Raw genomic sequence first — 15,664 nt, forward strand, 5'->3', positions numbered from 1 at the left:
CATGTTGCGTTCTGCCGTGACAAATAAAAAGCAGCGTTTTGTCACAGCATGTGCGTTTCAAAAAGCATGCAAAATGCTGCGTTTTGGATGCATTTTGAATGCATTTTGAATGCAGAATGGATGCGTTCTGGATGCTTGCTCTCCCACACACAGAGAGGGAAAAGCATCCAAAATGCACAAAAGAAGTGACATGTTGCTTTTTAGAACGCATCGATTTTGTCAAAAATTTGGCATCCAAAACGCTGCATTTCAAAATGCAACGTGCACATGGAATTTGCAAATTGTCATAGACTTTGCTGGGGACGCACAACGCATACGCTGCAGTTTAAAACGCTGTGTAAACGCATGAAAAAACACAACGTGCGCACACAGCCTAAGATCACATTCTACATGGGAGAAAGAGAGGACATCACTAACTAAAAGAGCTTAAACTCTATAGAAGAGAAAGAGGACATCGGTGGTAGTAAGAGCTTACACTCTACAGGAGAGAGAGAAAAAGGACCCAGCTGACTATAAGAGCTTACACTCTACATGAGAGAAAGAGAGGATCACTGTGACTTAGCTTACACTCTACTCTACAGAAGAGATAGAGGGCTCCGCTAATCATAAGAGCTTACACTTTACAGGTGGGAGACAGAATACACTACTGATTATAAGGAGAAAAAAAACTGATGGCACTCCCTAGCATGCAGTGTGAACAGGTGCATAACTGACATATGACAAAAAAAGACAGTTGCATTCTGAAATACTAAAGCATGCAAACCGTGAATGTAGGAATATAGCCATGCACTACTGCTTAAGGAAATCTAAGAAAAAATTGAGATATTTAGCATACAAGAATGGCCATTTCTATATCTGCCCTATAGCCACAACAAAGCAATCTCATATTACTGGGTACCTACATTGTACTGAAGCCTCTCTTTGGGTTTAAAACGCCCCATGTGTATGAGCAAGTAGAAACCTGCTTAGAGAACAAAATCACCTGTGGCTAATGGGTGAGGAATATGTAGCACCCCTGAAGCCATCAGGGGCTACAAGGAACCGCATCCTGTCAAAGATACAGGGCCTACCCCCAGGGACCCAGAAGACCAGTGTTAGTAACACCAAAACAAATATATAATCCCTGTTTTTCCCTTCCCAAAGGAATTGTGACAGGCTAGGTTTGGACCTAAAGGATGGCCACCTATGGGTGGAACCGATCGAGTCCACTAGATGACAACCAGGAAGGAGGGGTCAGACAGTCAGTAAGTGGAAGTGTAAGGAGACGGACGTAACCGTACTGACGGGAGTGTGCAACAGTGACCTGTCAGGCGCAGGCGTGTGGTTGCCGAAGGAGTACAGTGGAGTACTCTCGGAACCATAGCACCGACGGGGTACCGAGCCCTAGGTCAGGCAAACGCTCCAGGCAGACCTGATAAAATATGTACGCTGAGGGGACAATCCAGCACCTCCCCGAACGTAAAGTTCTGGGCACCAGCAGTGACGGGAGAACCAGGGACCGGAACAGAACACCGACCCTACAGGTTTCAAACTGCTCGCCGTATGGACTAAGACTGAAAGACTACCAGTAGGGGACTCCCAGATGCTCCAAGCCACGGGGAGCCACAAACCAGAGACAGGTGCAGGGGAAACAAGCCACCAGGTTACCACAACGGCACTGGGACTAATGGGACTGGTGGTGAGGACCAGTCTTCTTCGGGTTGCAAGCTATAACAATGATGTGAGTAAAGAAACCAGTTACACTGCAATCCCTTGTGTGGCCTACCTTCTTTCTGCGGCTAATTGCATCACCTATCCCCTGAAGCCTGGCCCTACTTGCGGAGGGCCCAACATCCAGGCTGCCATTAATATCGGCCCCAGCGGTGAGAGACTGTGCAGCCCTGGGGTGTCAGGTGCATAGTCAGAAGGCATGACCCATAATCTAGACAAAAAGACTGACAGCACTCACATACTAACATGTATTGTGAACAAGTACATAACTGAACATGATAAATGCAAAAAAGGACAGTTGCACTTTTTTACCGCTGATCATAAGCGCTTACACTCTACATGCAAGAAAGAGAGAAAAGACCCTGCTGACCATAGGAGCTTACACTGTACAGAAGAGAAAGACTTACCCTGTTACTCTACCATGCAAACAGCGCTGCTCTGTGAACTATGTACGGACAACCACTATACAAGGTATGATAATCCATCTGTAAGATGTTATATGTGCGGGTCATTATGGCCAGGCTGTGCAGCTATGCAAAATGCCATTAGCCTATTCTCTGTTGCTTCAGCAGTATGGGAAATGTTATGTTAGGGCCAGATGGACGGGCAGACCCGGGAGGTGGATCCACTGGGCCGAACTCCCCGATGAGGGAAAGGAGTCCGGTAGCCGGAGCACTTTAGGTAGCAGGACAGTCCGTGCACTGGAACACAATGGAGAAGTCCCTGGGACCACGAGGTCACTGATGGTGGTCCGGGTGGCGGAGCTCAGGTTCGGAAGCCGTGATGATGTCAGGCGGGGTCCGGAACCGTTGGAGCGAGATGACGGGTCACCGCAGGGAACCGAGATGGTACGGACTGTCAGGATGGCAGATGGGCAGCGTTCGGGGTTCGAGATACAGCAGGACCGGATGGCAATGCAGGATCGGCTCTAGAAGACAGAGAGGTAAGTATCTCACAGAACACAAGGAGACCTGACTCCTAGCTTGGGAAAACACGAAGAACAGGCCCCGCTCCCTTTGACATTAACCCCCTATATACCCTGTACCTGTGTGCATCATTTCCTGTCAGTGGACACTGGCCCTTTAAGAAAGGGTCAGTGACCGCGCGCGCGCCCTAATGCGCATGCGCGCGGCCCGGGTGCCAGAAGCCAGGACAGGAAGCTGAGAGGAGGACGCAGCAGAGCCGGCCAGGGACTGGGAAGCCGACGGGCGCCGGGAGCGGGGACCAGGAGGCCTGGGAAGCGCGGGCACTGGAGGCTGAAGAGCGGGGAGCGTGGCAGGTGAGCCGGGGAGTGGAGCAGAGGACCCGGGGAGCGGAGCAGAGGACTCGGGGAGCGGAGCAGAGGACTCGGGGAGCGGAGCAGAGGACCCGGGGAGCGTGACAGTACCCCCCCCCCACGCCCCCCTCCCCGCAACCGGGACAGAAAGGCACGGATCAGAGGAGTGCCCACGTTCTCCCTGGGCTCCCAGGACCTATCCTCAGGACCATACCCCTCCCAGTCCAACAGGAAGAACTGTCGACCTCGTACGGTCTTCATGGCCACGATATCCCTTACCGCATAGATGTCGTCCTCAGCAATAGGAGGAGGAGCCGGACTGGCGGCAGCGGAGAAGGGACCAAGGACAACCGGCTTGAGCAGAGAGACGTGGAAGGAGTTGGGTATTCTCATCGTGGCCGGGAGCTGTAGTTTGTAGGAGACCTCATTGATCTTGCCGAGGACTTTAAACGGTCTGATGTAGCGAGGTCCCAGCTTGTAGGATGGTATCTTCAGTCTGATGTATTTGGAAGCAAGCCAGACGAGATCTCCCGGAGAGAAACACGGAGGATCCAGACGTCTCTTGTCCGCGTGTCTCTTCATCCGCAGGGATGCACGTGCAAGGGAGGCCTTAACTGAGTCCCAAATGGTTGTAAAGTCACGGAGTACTGCATCAGCAGCAGGGATGTCCGAGGAAGAGGATACAGGCAATGGGACAGATGGCTGAAGTCCGTAGACAACATGGAAGGGAGAACTGGAGGAGGACTCACTGACGTGGTGATTATGGGAGAATTCAGCCCAAGGAAGAAGCGTAGACCAATCGTCATGATGGGCGTTGACGTAGTGACGTAAGAAAGAGGTCAATATCTGATTGACCCATTCCACTTGGCCGTTTGACTGAGGATGGTAGGCCGAAGAAAAGTCCAGAGTCACTCCCAGATGTTTACAGAGAGCCCTCCAGAAGCGGGAGGTGAACTGAGTTCCTCTGTCGGACACTATATGTGATGGAAAGCCATGCAAGCGGAAGATGTGATGTATATAGGCGTCCGCGAGTTCCTGGGCAGAGGGTAGTCCAGCCATAGGAACGAAATGGGCCATTTTAGAGAACCGATCCACCACGACCCATATGACTGTGTGTCCGGAGGACAATGGCAAGTCCGTAATAAAGTCCATCGCTATGTGTTGCCAGGGAACTGAGGGTATGGGCAGAGGCAGAAGACGGCCATATGGCAGGTGTTTGGGAGTCTTGTTCCTGGCACAGGAGGAGCAGGCAGAGACAAAAGAGGCGACGTCCGTGCGAAGAGATGGCCACCAGTAATGACGTGCAATCGCACTCCATGTTCTCTTCTGACCTGCATGACCGGCTGTTTTCGAGGCATGGCCCCAGTGTAACACTTTTCTCCTGTCAGTCTCAGAGACATAAGTCTTCCCAGGCGGTATCTGGGCTAGGGTGACAGGAGCCACCGGAATGATCTTGCTAGGGCAGATGATGGGTTGGGATGTCTCTTCCTCCTGCTCCATGGGCATGAAAGACCTAGACAAGGCATCAGCGCGTACATTCTTGTTCGCGGGTCGGAAATGGAGCTGGAAGTCGAACCAGGCAAAGAACAAGGACCACCTGGCTTGCCGTGGGTTCAGTCGCTGAGCAGTCCGCAAGTATTCCAGGTTTTTGTGGTCCGTGTAAATAATGACTGGGTACACTGCTCCTTCCAGAAGGTAGCGCCATTCCTCCAGAGCCAGTTTGACTGCCAATAGCTCTCGGTCACCGATGGTGTAGTTGCGTTCAGGCGCTGAGAAGCTCTTGGAGAAGAAACCCCATGTCACCATCTTCCCGGAGGAGGACTTCTGCATGAGCACTGCTCCGGCTCCCGAGGAGGAGGCATCCACCTCCAAGGTGAACTGGCGGTTTAACTCTGGACGGTGGAGTACAGGAGAGGAGGCAAAGGCTCGCTTTAGAGAGCCAAACGCGGCGTCGGCCGCAGGTGACCAGTCCTTTGGATTAGCCCCCTTCTTGGTCAAGGCGGAAAGAGGAGCAGTCAGGGCCGAGAAGTGAGGAATAAACTGGCGGTAATAGTTGGCGAATCCCAGAAAGCGTTGGATTGCCTTCAGTCCAGAAGGAGGAGGCCAGTTGAGAACGGAAGAGACCTTCTTTGGATCCATCTGCAGTCCGGTATCGGTGATGAGGTAACCCAGGAAGGGGAGAGAAGACTGTTCGAAGACGCACTTCTCGTACTTGGCGTACAGACGATTCTCTCTCAGTCTTTGCAGAACCAGTTGCACGTTCTCTCGGTGGGTCTGGAGGTCCGGAGAGAAGACAAGGATGTCATCCAGATATACCACCACACAGACGTAGAGAAGGTCCCGGAACACATCGTTCACTAATTCTTGGAAGACTGCTGGTGCGTTACACAGGCCGAAGGGCATCACGCAGTATTCATAGTGCCCATCGCGGGTGTTGAACGCGGTCTTCCATTCATCCCCTGAGCGGATACGGACCAGGTTGTAGGCACCCCGAAGATCCAATTTGGTGAACACACAAGCTCCTCTGAGCCGATCAAACAATTCGGGGATGAGCGGCAGGGGGTACTTGTTTTTTACGGTGATTAGGTTCAATCCCCGGTAGTCTATACATGGGCGTAGGTCGCCCTCTTTCTTCTTTACGAAGAAGAAGCCTGCTCCAGCAGGAGAGGAGGATCTCCGAATGAATCCCTTAGCCAAGCTCTCTGTGATGTACGTAGACATGGCCCTTGTTTCGGCTGGAGACAGTGGATATATCCGTCCTCGAGGTGGTGTAGTTCCCGGGAGCAGGTCAATGGCACAATCGTAAGGACGATGTGGCGGAAGTACTTCGGACTCCTTCTTATCAAAGACGTCCACGAAGGACCAATAGGCTGAGGGCAGTCCCGGTAGGGACTCGGGAACCGGAGGTCGCCGGATAGGTTGTATGGTCTTCAGACAGTTCGCATGGCAAGAAGACCCCCATCGAGTGATATCACCAGTGCCCCAGCTGACTGAAGGCTCGTGTGTCCGCAACCAAGGAAGGCCCAGCAGGATTTGATGTGACATATGTGGGAGGACGTAGAGAGCGATGTTCTCGGTGTGCAGAGCACCGATACGCAGTTCAAGCGGCTTGGTGATCCAGGAGATGGTGTCAGAGAGGGGTCTCCCATCCACAGAGGCAATAACAAGAGGTTTGGCGAGTGGAGTAACAGGCACCTGGTACTTGTCCACCGTGGCCTGCTGGATGAAATTGCCTGCTGCCCCAGAATCGAGGTATGCCTCAGCCGTAAACCGCGTCTCTCCCGTTGTCACTTGCACAGTCCATGTAACTGGGTCTGAGAGAGTCCCAGCACCTAGGGTGGCCTCTCCTACCAACCCTAGGCTTTGAAGTTTCCCGGCCTCTCTGGACAGGCGCGTAGCAGGTGTGTGCCCTCTCCGCAGTAGAAGCAGAGACCCTTGGCGAGCCGCTCTGCTCGACGTTGTTCAGACTGTCGCACACGGTCGATCTGCATGGGCTCATGGACGGAGACACCAGAGGCCGTTGACTGGAGTACGACGGGCTTCTGTGGAGGAGAGGAATGCCTTACAGGACGTCTCTCCCGGGACACCTCTTTGGACCGCTCCTGAAAGCGTATGTCCACTCGGGTCGCTAGGGTAATCAGGGCGTCCAGGGTGGACGGTACGTCACGTCCAGCCAGCTCATCTTTGATTCGACCCAAGAGTCCTTCCCAGAAGGCGGCGGTTAGGGCCTCGTTATTCCACCCGAGTTCTGAAGCCAAGGTGCGGAAACGGATGGCGTATTGACCCACCGTCAGGTTTCCCTGACGTAACCGGAGAAGAGATGAAGCAGACGCGGAGGCGCGTCCGGGTTCGTCAAAGGTGCTGCGAAAGGCCTGCAGGAACTCCTGGAGGTTCTTGGTCAAAGGGTCCTCCTTCTCCCACAAGGGGTTCATCCACGCCAGTGCCTCGCCCTCTAGGTGAGACATGATGAAGGCGACCTTGGCTTGGTCGGAGGCAAACAAATGTGGCAGCTGCGTGAAATGGAGGGAGCATTGGTTTATAAACCCCCTGCAGGTCTTGGGATCTCCGGCGTACCGGGGTGGTGAGGCCAAACGAAGTCTGGAAGCATCCGAGGAGGCTGCCACGGGAGCGGGAGCCGTGGATTGACTAGTGGAGGCCCGGGGCGTTGAAGATGTGACCGAGGCTTGTAGCGTGTTTAAGCAGGCGTCCACGGAAGTCATAAAGTTCAGCATGCGGGTCTGGACTTCACGCTGGCGTTGGAGTTCCTCATGCAAGGCCGCTAGTGCTTCGGCGGGATCCATGGCCTGTTCTTACTGTTAGGGCCAGATGGACGGGCAGACCCGGGAGGTGGATCCACTGGGCCGAACTCCCCGATGAGGGAAAGGAGTCCGGTAGCCGGAGCACTTTAGGTAGCAGGACAGTCCGTGCAGTGAAACACAATGGAGAAGTCCCTGGGACCACGAGGTCACTGATGGTGGTCCGGGTGGCGGAGCTCAGGTTCGGAGGCCGTGATGATGTCAGGCGGGGTCCGGAACCGTTGGAGCGAGATGACGGGTCACCGCAGGGAACCGAGATGGTACGGACTGTCAGGATGGCAGATGGGCAGCGTTCGGGGTTCGAGATACAGCAGGACCGGATGGCAATGCAGGATCGGCTCTAGAAGACAGAGAGGTAAGTATCTCACAGAACACAAGGAGACCTGACTCCTAGCTTGGGAAAACACGAAGAACAGGCCCCGCTCCCTTGGACATTAACCCCCTATATACCCTGTACCTGTGTGCATCATTTCCTGTCAGTGGACACTGGCCCTTTAAGAAAGGGTCAGTGACCGCGCGCGCGCCCTAATGCGCATGCGCGCGGCCCGGGTGCCAGAAGCCAGGACAGGAAGCTGAGAGGAGGACGCAGCAGAGCCGGCCAGGGACTGGGAAGCCGACGGGCGCCGGGAGCGGGGACCAGGAGGCCTGGGAAGCGCGGGCACTGGAGGCTGAAGAGCGGGGAGCGTGGCAGGTGAGGCGGGGAGCGGAGCAGAGGACCCGGGGAGCGGAGCAGAGGACCCGGGGAGCGGAGCAGAGGACCCGGGGAGCGTGACATGTTACCAGGCAAGTTTTTTTTTTACCTTTGCAAACCTCAAATCGAATTTGAAAATGTTCAAATTCACTTGAAATTGTAAATTTCAGGAAATTTGACTTTACCCTCTGCAAAATTGATTCACTCATCTCTAGTCACAACCTTTTGACTTGTATGTACAGAGACTTCCCTGGTCTAGTCACGGATGGAGTCCCAATCTAGAGTGCATGTTATAAGATACAAGAAAGAATGTCATAATGTCATGACCTTACAACCTTACAACGCACAAGTGCAGAGACATTCCATGCCTGGTCGCAACCAGAGATCCTAGCCTAGCATGAAGAGAATGGCATTGGTAAGTAGAGGTGCCAAGGACCATATAATTAATAATAATAATTTTATTCATTTATATAGCGCTATTAATTCCACAGCGCTTTACATACATTGGCATATGGAGGACAGTGAGCAGTGCAACCTCAATATTCAATTACATTTTTAATATATTATTCAACGCAAAAGGTTTTACGTCATATTTAAGGTTTAGAGGAGGTATTAAAAAATATATTAAATTAAGATGGCAAAATTTGGCACACGAGAAAATGTTGCATATTTTGCAAATGTTTTGTAAACACAGACATATATGGTCTTTTTCCATAGTTGGAAGATGGAGATGCACTACGAGCATATGGTGGAAATGGAAGACACGACTAAATCTGCTCAGGACTAAAATCCCCTAACATTACAAAGAGACATGCATCACTAAGCCCTTTAGTCATACACTCCAGTAAGGTAGGGAGGAGTGGGCTGGCCTTCTGTTATCTGATGTAATAATTAACTTAAGAGTCTATAAAAGATGTAAGTCTAAATCTTAACATCTTTACTGCAAATCAGGTCTCTGGAAGTAAGGTTTGTTTGACGTTAGCATTTAACCTAACAGAAATAGCTGTAACCTGAAAATAATATTTTGCGGTAATCATCAGAATGGGGAACAGTAAAAGTGGAGCCCTATCTAAAGAAGTTCTTGATGACTTAAAGTCAAATACCAGATATTCAGAGGACGAGCTTTGCAAGTGGTATGACAGTTTTAAGAAGCAATGTCCAGATGGCAAGATCACTCGCCCAGATTTTGAAAAAATCTATGGCAATTTTTTTCCAAACTCTGATCCCAAAACCTATGCACAACACGTTTTCCGCAGTTTTGATACAAATGAGGATGGCACATTGGATTTCCGGGAATACATCATCGCTCTTCACCTCACCTCTTCTGGAAAAACCAATCTGAAGTTGGAGTGGGCATTTTCTTTGTTTGATGTTGACAGAAATGGTGAAATCAGCAAAGTGGAGGTTCTTGAAATTATTGCAGTAAGAAAACATATATTTCATAATTTAAACAAGAATATCAAATTATTATTATTATTATTATTGTTATTATTAAACATAATTATTATTTAGAATTTAGTAAAAAAAAAAAAACTACATTTCTGCTGCATAGTTATAGTTGTTTTTTTTATATAAAATATTACAAACTTTATTTTTAAGTCTTTCCTACTCATGCCTAGCATATGACCTATATTCAGAGCCATGAAAATCATACTGAATTAGCTGGTGAACAAATAAAAAAAAAATCAAGATTGATGCCCATGGTTTATACATTCTATAAGAATTATGGTTTGCTGTTATTGTGAAAAATACCATTCCCTTGCATAAATATGGAAACTCATGTGTGACTGTATCCTAAGAATTACAATAAACTAAAAGTATGAATTTACATAGTTATAGCTACAGAAAAGGAGGCGAATAAACCACATTCTTTAATTTAGGAGTATGACATTTTGTCTTCATGTATCTAACAATATGATTATAGCGGATGTGTTCTCTGGAATTATTTTTAGTCAACATTGCTTATTAGTTTGATTGAATGGCAGTTCTTATTTTCCTCTCTTGGATACACATACCAATTTGATACCAAAGTGATTGAACCTATTAGAAACCTTTGTGGAGCATGGATGGAAACTAATACAAAAAGATGGAGACAAACAAACATATAAATCCCATGGAGATACAATAGAATGATTGTATTGTGCACAGTATATGTGGGGTAGTATTATGTTGTACAGTTGGTTTATTTTTCAGCTATAGTTTTAATGCTGATGCATAAGCAGGTAAATGAATATACAAAGTGTAGGCTTTCTGCCTAAGGCAAAGATTCCATTGCTGCTTACCCTTATATCTACATGCCTTGACCTCAGTAGCATGTCTTATTCGGGCTGTCTAGAACTTAGCCCCTCCAAATAGTTATTTCAATTAATGTTCCAATGCATTTTATTTATTTATTTTTTTTCAAAATATTATTTTACACTGATGAGCAAAAGGTAACAATGTTTTGAACTTTTGACTTTCAGGCTCCATATCTCACCATCCACTACAGCTTTAAATGTGAAACTACCTTTATTTTATAGACAATCATCTTTTATATCTTATACATAAATTTGCCTTGCAAATATTTAGCATATGATTATGCAGATTCTTGACATGTCCCTGCACTATTACTGTCTTCTAAATTTAAATTTTTAGTATTTTGTTAGTATTTTGGAAATCTACTCTTGGCTTTCAACACTGCCTGAACTTTCTGGGCATGCTTTCTATCAGTCTCTACAAGATCCCAATGTTGGTGCATACTGGTCAACTGACTTGGGTATGTGTACAGCATTTACTTAAACTCTACCTACAAGTGTTCAATTGGGTTCAGGTCTAGGGACTGTGGGGGCCAATAAAGCACCTTTACTTCATGGTCATTTAACCATTTCTTCTATAAAAGCAACATATGCTTCAGGTTGTTGTCCTGCTAGAACACTATGTCATCCGTTTCATACTCATAGTACTCGGGTGTACAAAATAATTCAGCTTGTAGGATACTCACATGTAGCTCAGCATTGAGACCACCATTGATCCTGGTCAAGTATACAACGTCTTTGACTGTGAAACAACCGCTAATCATTAGGCTTCCTCTACCAAATCTGACAGTTGTTTCAATTTCTCAATCCGTTAGCCTCTTTTTCCCTTGCCTATTCCATTACCCATTTGCACCCTTCAGAGCCTAGTCTATTGACTTTCATCTCAGCCCTCCAAATCACCCGTTTCCAATCGACTACTCTCCACGTTTCATACTTTTTTACAAACTCGAGCCGATGCTTCTCGTGACGATATATTTGGGCCACCATTCCAGACTTGTGTATTGTGCATTGTATCGATGTCTGTGATCTCACTATTACAAAGCATACAAACCACCTCCACTGTTTGTTGCTCCAAAACTGATACACCTTGTGATGAACTGACTTGTTAACGCTGATATTTTGTCTTGAAGTCCACATCTTAACTTTTGAATGGATGGACAGAGTTAATTTTTTGTTCTTTCAACTATTATAGCATTCACATGGTGCAGTTTATAATTTTATTGGCCAAGAGACCACTATTGATGTGTTGGATGATGCGGTTTCTATTTTCTTGTGAAATCTTCTTCATGGCTTTTCCTCGATTCAAACCAGTGACCTTTTCTCTTCGGAATCAACCTAATAACACCTGAGCTAATAGCAAATTTGAGAATAGGTTGTGATTTGTAGTATAGAGGAAGAAAAAGATTTTTCCACCACCAGGAGCAAAACAACAACAAAGCAGTGACATAACAAGAATCTGCATATCTGATCATACGCTAAATAGTTGCAACTCAATTTATGTATGAGATAGCCAAAATGATGGTAGTCTCACGTTCTAAATTGTAGTGGATGGTGAGATATGGAGCATAACAGTCAAAAGTTCAATACATTGCTACCCTTTTGCTTTATGTCACATAAGTTAAATTCAAGGATATCAAATTCACCAGAATGTTTTTTTTTTGTTTTTTTTTAATTAAAGCGTAACCATCATTTTAATTTTTATTTAAAAAATCAATAGTACACATGAAAATAAGCAACATTGTAATACATACAGTATTAACAGACAAATTTGCTTCTTTCTCTGCCATAATTTACCAGTCATTATCAAAATTCTCAATTCTGAGGTAAAATCTGTATTCAGAGAAGACTTTCCCATTACTGAGAGATGAGATGGCAGCTGGTGCTGAGGAGATTATATGATGACAGAGGGAGGGAGGAGCTAGAGGCAGAGGGAGGAGCTAGAGGCATAAAGAGGCGTTAAATTTAGAGGGAGGAGTTAAAGTCTGAGCTCCTCCCCCTCCTCCCTCTTCTATCTACATAGAATCTCATTAGCACCAGCTGCCTTCTTCTATCTCAGTAATGGGAAAGTCTTCACTGAATACAGATTTTACCTCAGAATTGAGAATTTTGACTGATCAATTCTGGCAGAGAAAGAAGCAGATGTGTCTGATAAGATATATTACAATGTTGCGTATTTTTATGTGTACTATTGAATTATGAAATAAAAATTTAAATGACAGTTATGTTTTAAATGTAGAAGAAATATAAGTCTCTTTAAAAGATTGAATAGCGGCATGACATTGGATACAGTATGGAAAATTTTCATTTACAAAACATTACCATAAGAGCTTGTTCACACAACTGTATAAATCAGACATGTTTTAATTTTTTTTATCATTTAGCACACTAACCCATGTTATTCAATGAGGCATTGCAGATGATTGTTTTTTTTTTACTGACAGAATGTCTGTGAAAAAAATCTCAGCATTCTGCGATTTGACTCTTAGGGTGGTGCAAGAAAAAAATAAGATGCCACAGTATTGATACATTATAATTCTGTAGCATAGGAAACTGTAAATGCTTCTGTAAATGACTAATAATTGCTACTGTAAAACAAACGGATTGTATACGGATGATAAGTGAGAAAAACAAATCATACACTTTTCTGGAGAGAAATCAGACTGATTTTTTAATACTGTCATGTATTCCAGCCTAACACCATACCCAATAGATGATAGGCATGTTATACAGACAGCATCTGCCTCAGGGGGATCGTGGGCTGCCCATGGTTTGCCACAGCAGCCAGGGGCATGCTGAAGCCCTCGTCCTGACAGTGCTCCTGTGAACACCAACCTATAGCTCGACTTCATAGGAAACTGGAATCTTTCTCTATGTAATGAACCACAGAATTACTGAATATACAGGTGTATCTCAATAAATTAGAATATCATCAAAAAGTTAATTTATTTCAGTAATTCAATACAATAAGGGAAACACATATATTATATAGACTTATTACAGAGTGATCTATTTCAAGTGTTTATTTCTGATAATATTATTATTATTATTATTTATTTATAGAGTTGATGTTGATATAATATATATAATATATGATATAATACATGATATAATGTTGATGATTATCACTTACAGCCAATGAAAACCCAAAAGTCATTATCTCAGAAAATTAGAATATTATATAAGACCAACTGAAAAAATCATTTGAAACTCAGAAATGTTACAATTAAAAAAAAGAAACACGTCTGGTATTGCTGAGTTCATAAAAGTACAATCTATCAAAAAATAAAACAACTCTCCTGTAGCTCCATTGTTATAAAATAAAAAATGTTATAGGTTTGTGAAAATGGTAACACAAACCAATTTTTGTTTTTACAAATTTTGGATTTTTTTTCATTACTTACAAAAAAAAACTTTACAATTTTTGTATCAACATAATCATTCTGACCTATAGGATAATAGGTTATTGTAACAACCAATGTAAAAAGTACAATACAAAAAACAATGATGCAATTGCGCTTGTTTCCTAATTTCTTCCCTGGTTGCCAGTACATTGTATGTTAAAGTGAATGATGTAATTTAAAATTTTAATGCGTTCTTGAAAAAACAAACCCTAATACAACTTAATTGATGGAAAAATATAAAATGTATAGCTCTTGGAAGATGATAAAATAAATCTACAAAAGGCCATTAAAGGCCATTAAGGATTTCACCCGCCTTGTACCTGCATGTTCTGTATTGCTATAGATCCATGTCAAGCATATGACTGTCTACACAATGTCCTGCATCATCACATTGTACAATATAAATTCTGTTATCTTTGCAGACTCTAATCACCAGCCTTTTATTCTCCACTTTTCTCTATCTGTAGTCCATCTGTATCCAGATCTTTCCTGAATGCTTTCTCAGGCAGTCCGTCTCTGGCACTTCTTGGGAGTGAATCGATGTGAATAGGCAATTGTAAATAGGGAGTAGACCTTTTCCTGTACATGTAAACTAATTTGAATGCCAGAAGCTTATTTCCTTAAACATACACATTTGCAGGCAAGTGATTGTGATAAGGCACAATTTGATTGCACACACAATGCTGTACAAGCTTACAATAAACACTTTGTATTTAAGATTAGAAAATGGAATCATTACTAGTAAAATCAGAATATTAATATGGCATCATATAACTTTTTAAGATCTTCATAATAAAATATGCACAATGCTAATATCTGTTATAAAAAGTAAATCGTATTTCTAAATTGCTAATGTACATAAGATTTCATAATTATGATCTATTTCTAACCTTATACAGGTCTAATTTTTTTTTTTGCTTATGTAGTTTTATAGGTAAGCTTAAGGAAATATGTATAATGACTAAGGATTAGCAGAGCATTGGACATTTAAATTGCCAGCTGCAATATATTGTTTTAAAATTATAAATAAATTTGTCACAAATCTCAGTTCCAGAAAGCCTCTAATTGCCTGAGATGTGTATAACAGTCGGAGGTCTCCTAGGACTGTATTAAACGTTTTTGAGCTCCTTTACACAAACAAATTTCTTAATATCCAGGTACCCTCAACCTATCTGACTAGGGGAAAATGGATGGTAACCAGCGATAACCAATAGCCCATTTAAAAAATTGCAGTATCAAATATTTTAGGCTAAACTGAAAACAGATACAAGATTATATTTTACTGGTGCTTGAACACAGGCAGTGCAAATGTAAGAATCTGTGTTTTTTTCACTGGGTTTATACAAAAATGACCCCTGTTTGAGGGATTAATAGCAACTTGTTTCTTTACTAAATGAAGAAGCCATCTAAAAATGACCCCTTTATTTAGGAAGCAAATATATGTCCTGTTTTATAAGACAATTAGTGATGGCTTCTCGACTGTGATTAAAAAAAATCCCTATTTTGGGATCCATAATCAGACGAAAAGATTAAATATATATATAAAGGCTTTTCATGAAGCCATTCAAAAATGATTCATTTTTAAGCGAGCAGGAGCAGGCTAGCTGTTTTTACAGTGAAGAAGCAATGGCTTGTCAACAATCCTTTAAAAAATGTCCTTATTTTGGACAGTTGTTTCATGTCTATATATATAGCATTAAACGAATATGTTTCTCAGCAGCTGTACAATATAACACTATAAAGCACAGTGGGCAGGCAGGAGATGTGTTGTTGGAATGGTTATGAACTGGCAGTGGCAGCATCAGAAGCTAAACAGTAGAGAAGTAAGACAGGGTTGGCAAGGAGATGTGTAGCAGTATAGAGTCAACAATAGCAGCAGCAGTACTACAGTATAGATGACGTGAACGACAGGGTATATATGTCCAGCTAAGCATGGGCAAGCAGAACTGGTGGCAACTGAGTGGTTTTGAAGACAG

General features: G+C 44.5%; 1 protein-coding gene across 1 annotated transcript in view; it reads left to right on the plus strand.

Annotated features, from left to right (window-relative positions):
- Positions 1 to 9,034: 9,034 nt before the first annotated feature.
- LOC142256093 (visinin-like) overlaps positions 9,035 to 15,664 on the plus strand; it is a 52,502-nt gene continuing 45,872 nt past the window's right edge. Inside the window, exon 1 of the mRNA XM_075327613.1 lies at positions 9,035 to 9,415. Coding sequence (XP_075183728.1) covers positions 9,035 to 9,415 — 381 coding nt within the window. The remainder of the gene's footprint in view (positions 9,416 to 15,664) is intronic.

This window comes from Anomaloglossus baeobatrachus, chromosome 11, assembly GCF_048569485.1.
Source record: "Anomaloglossus baeobatrachus isolate aAnoBae1 chromosome 11, aAnoBae1.hap1, whole genome shotgun sequence".
NCBI lineage: Eukaryota > Metazoa > Chordata > Amphibia > Anura > Aromobatidae > Anomaloglossus > Anomaloglossus baeobatrachus.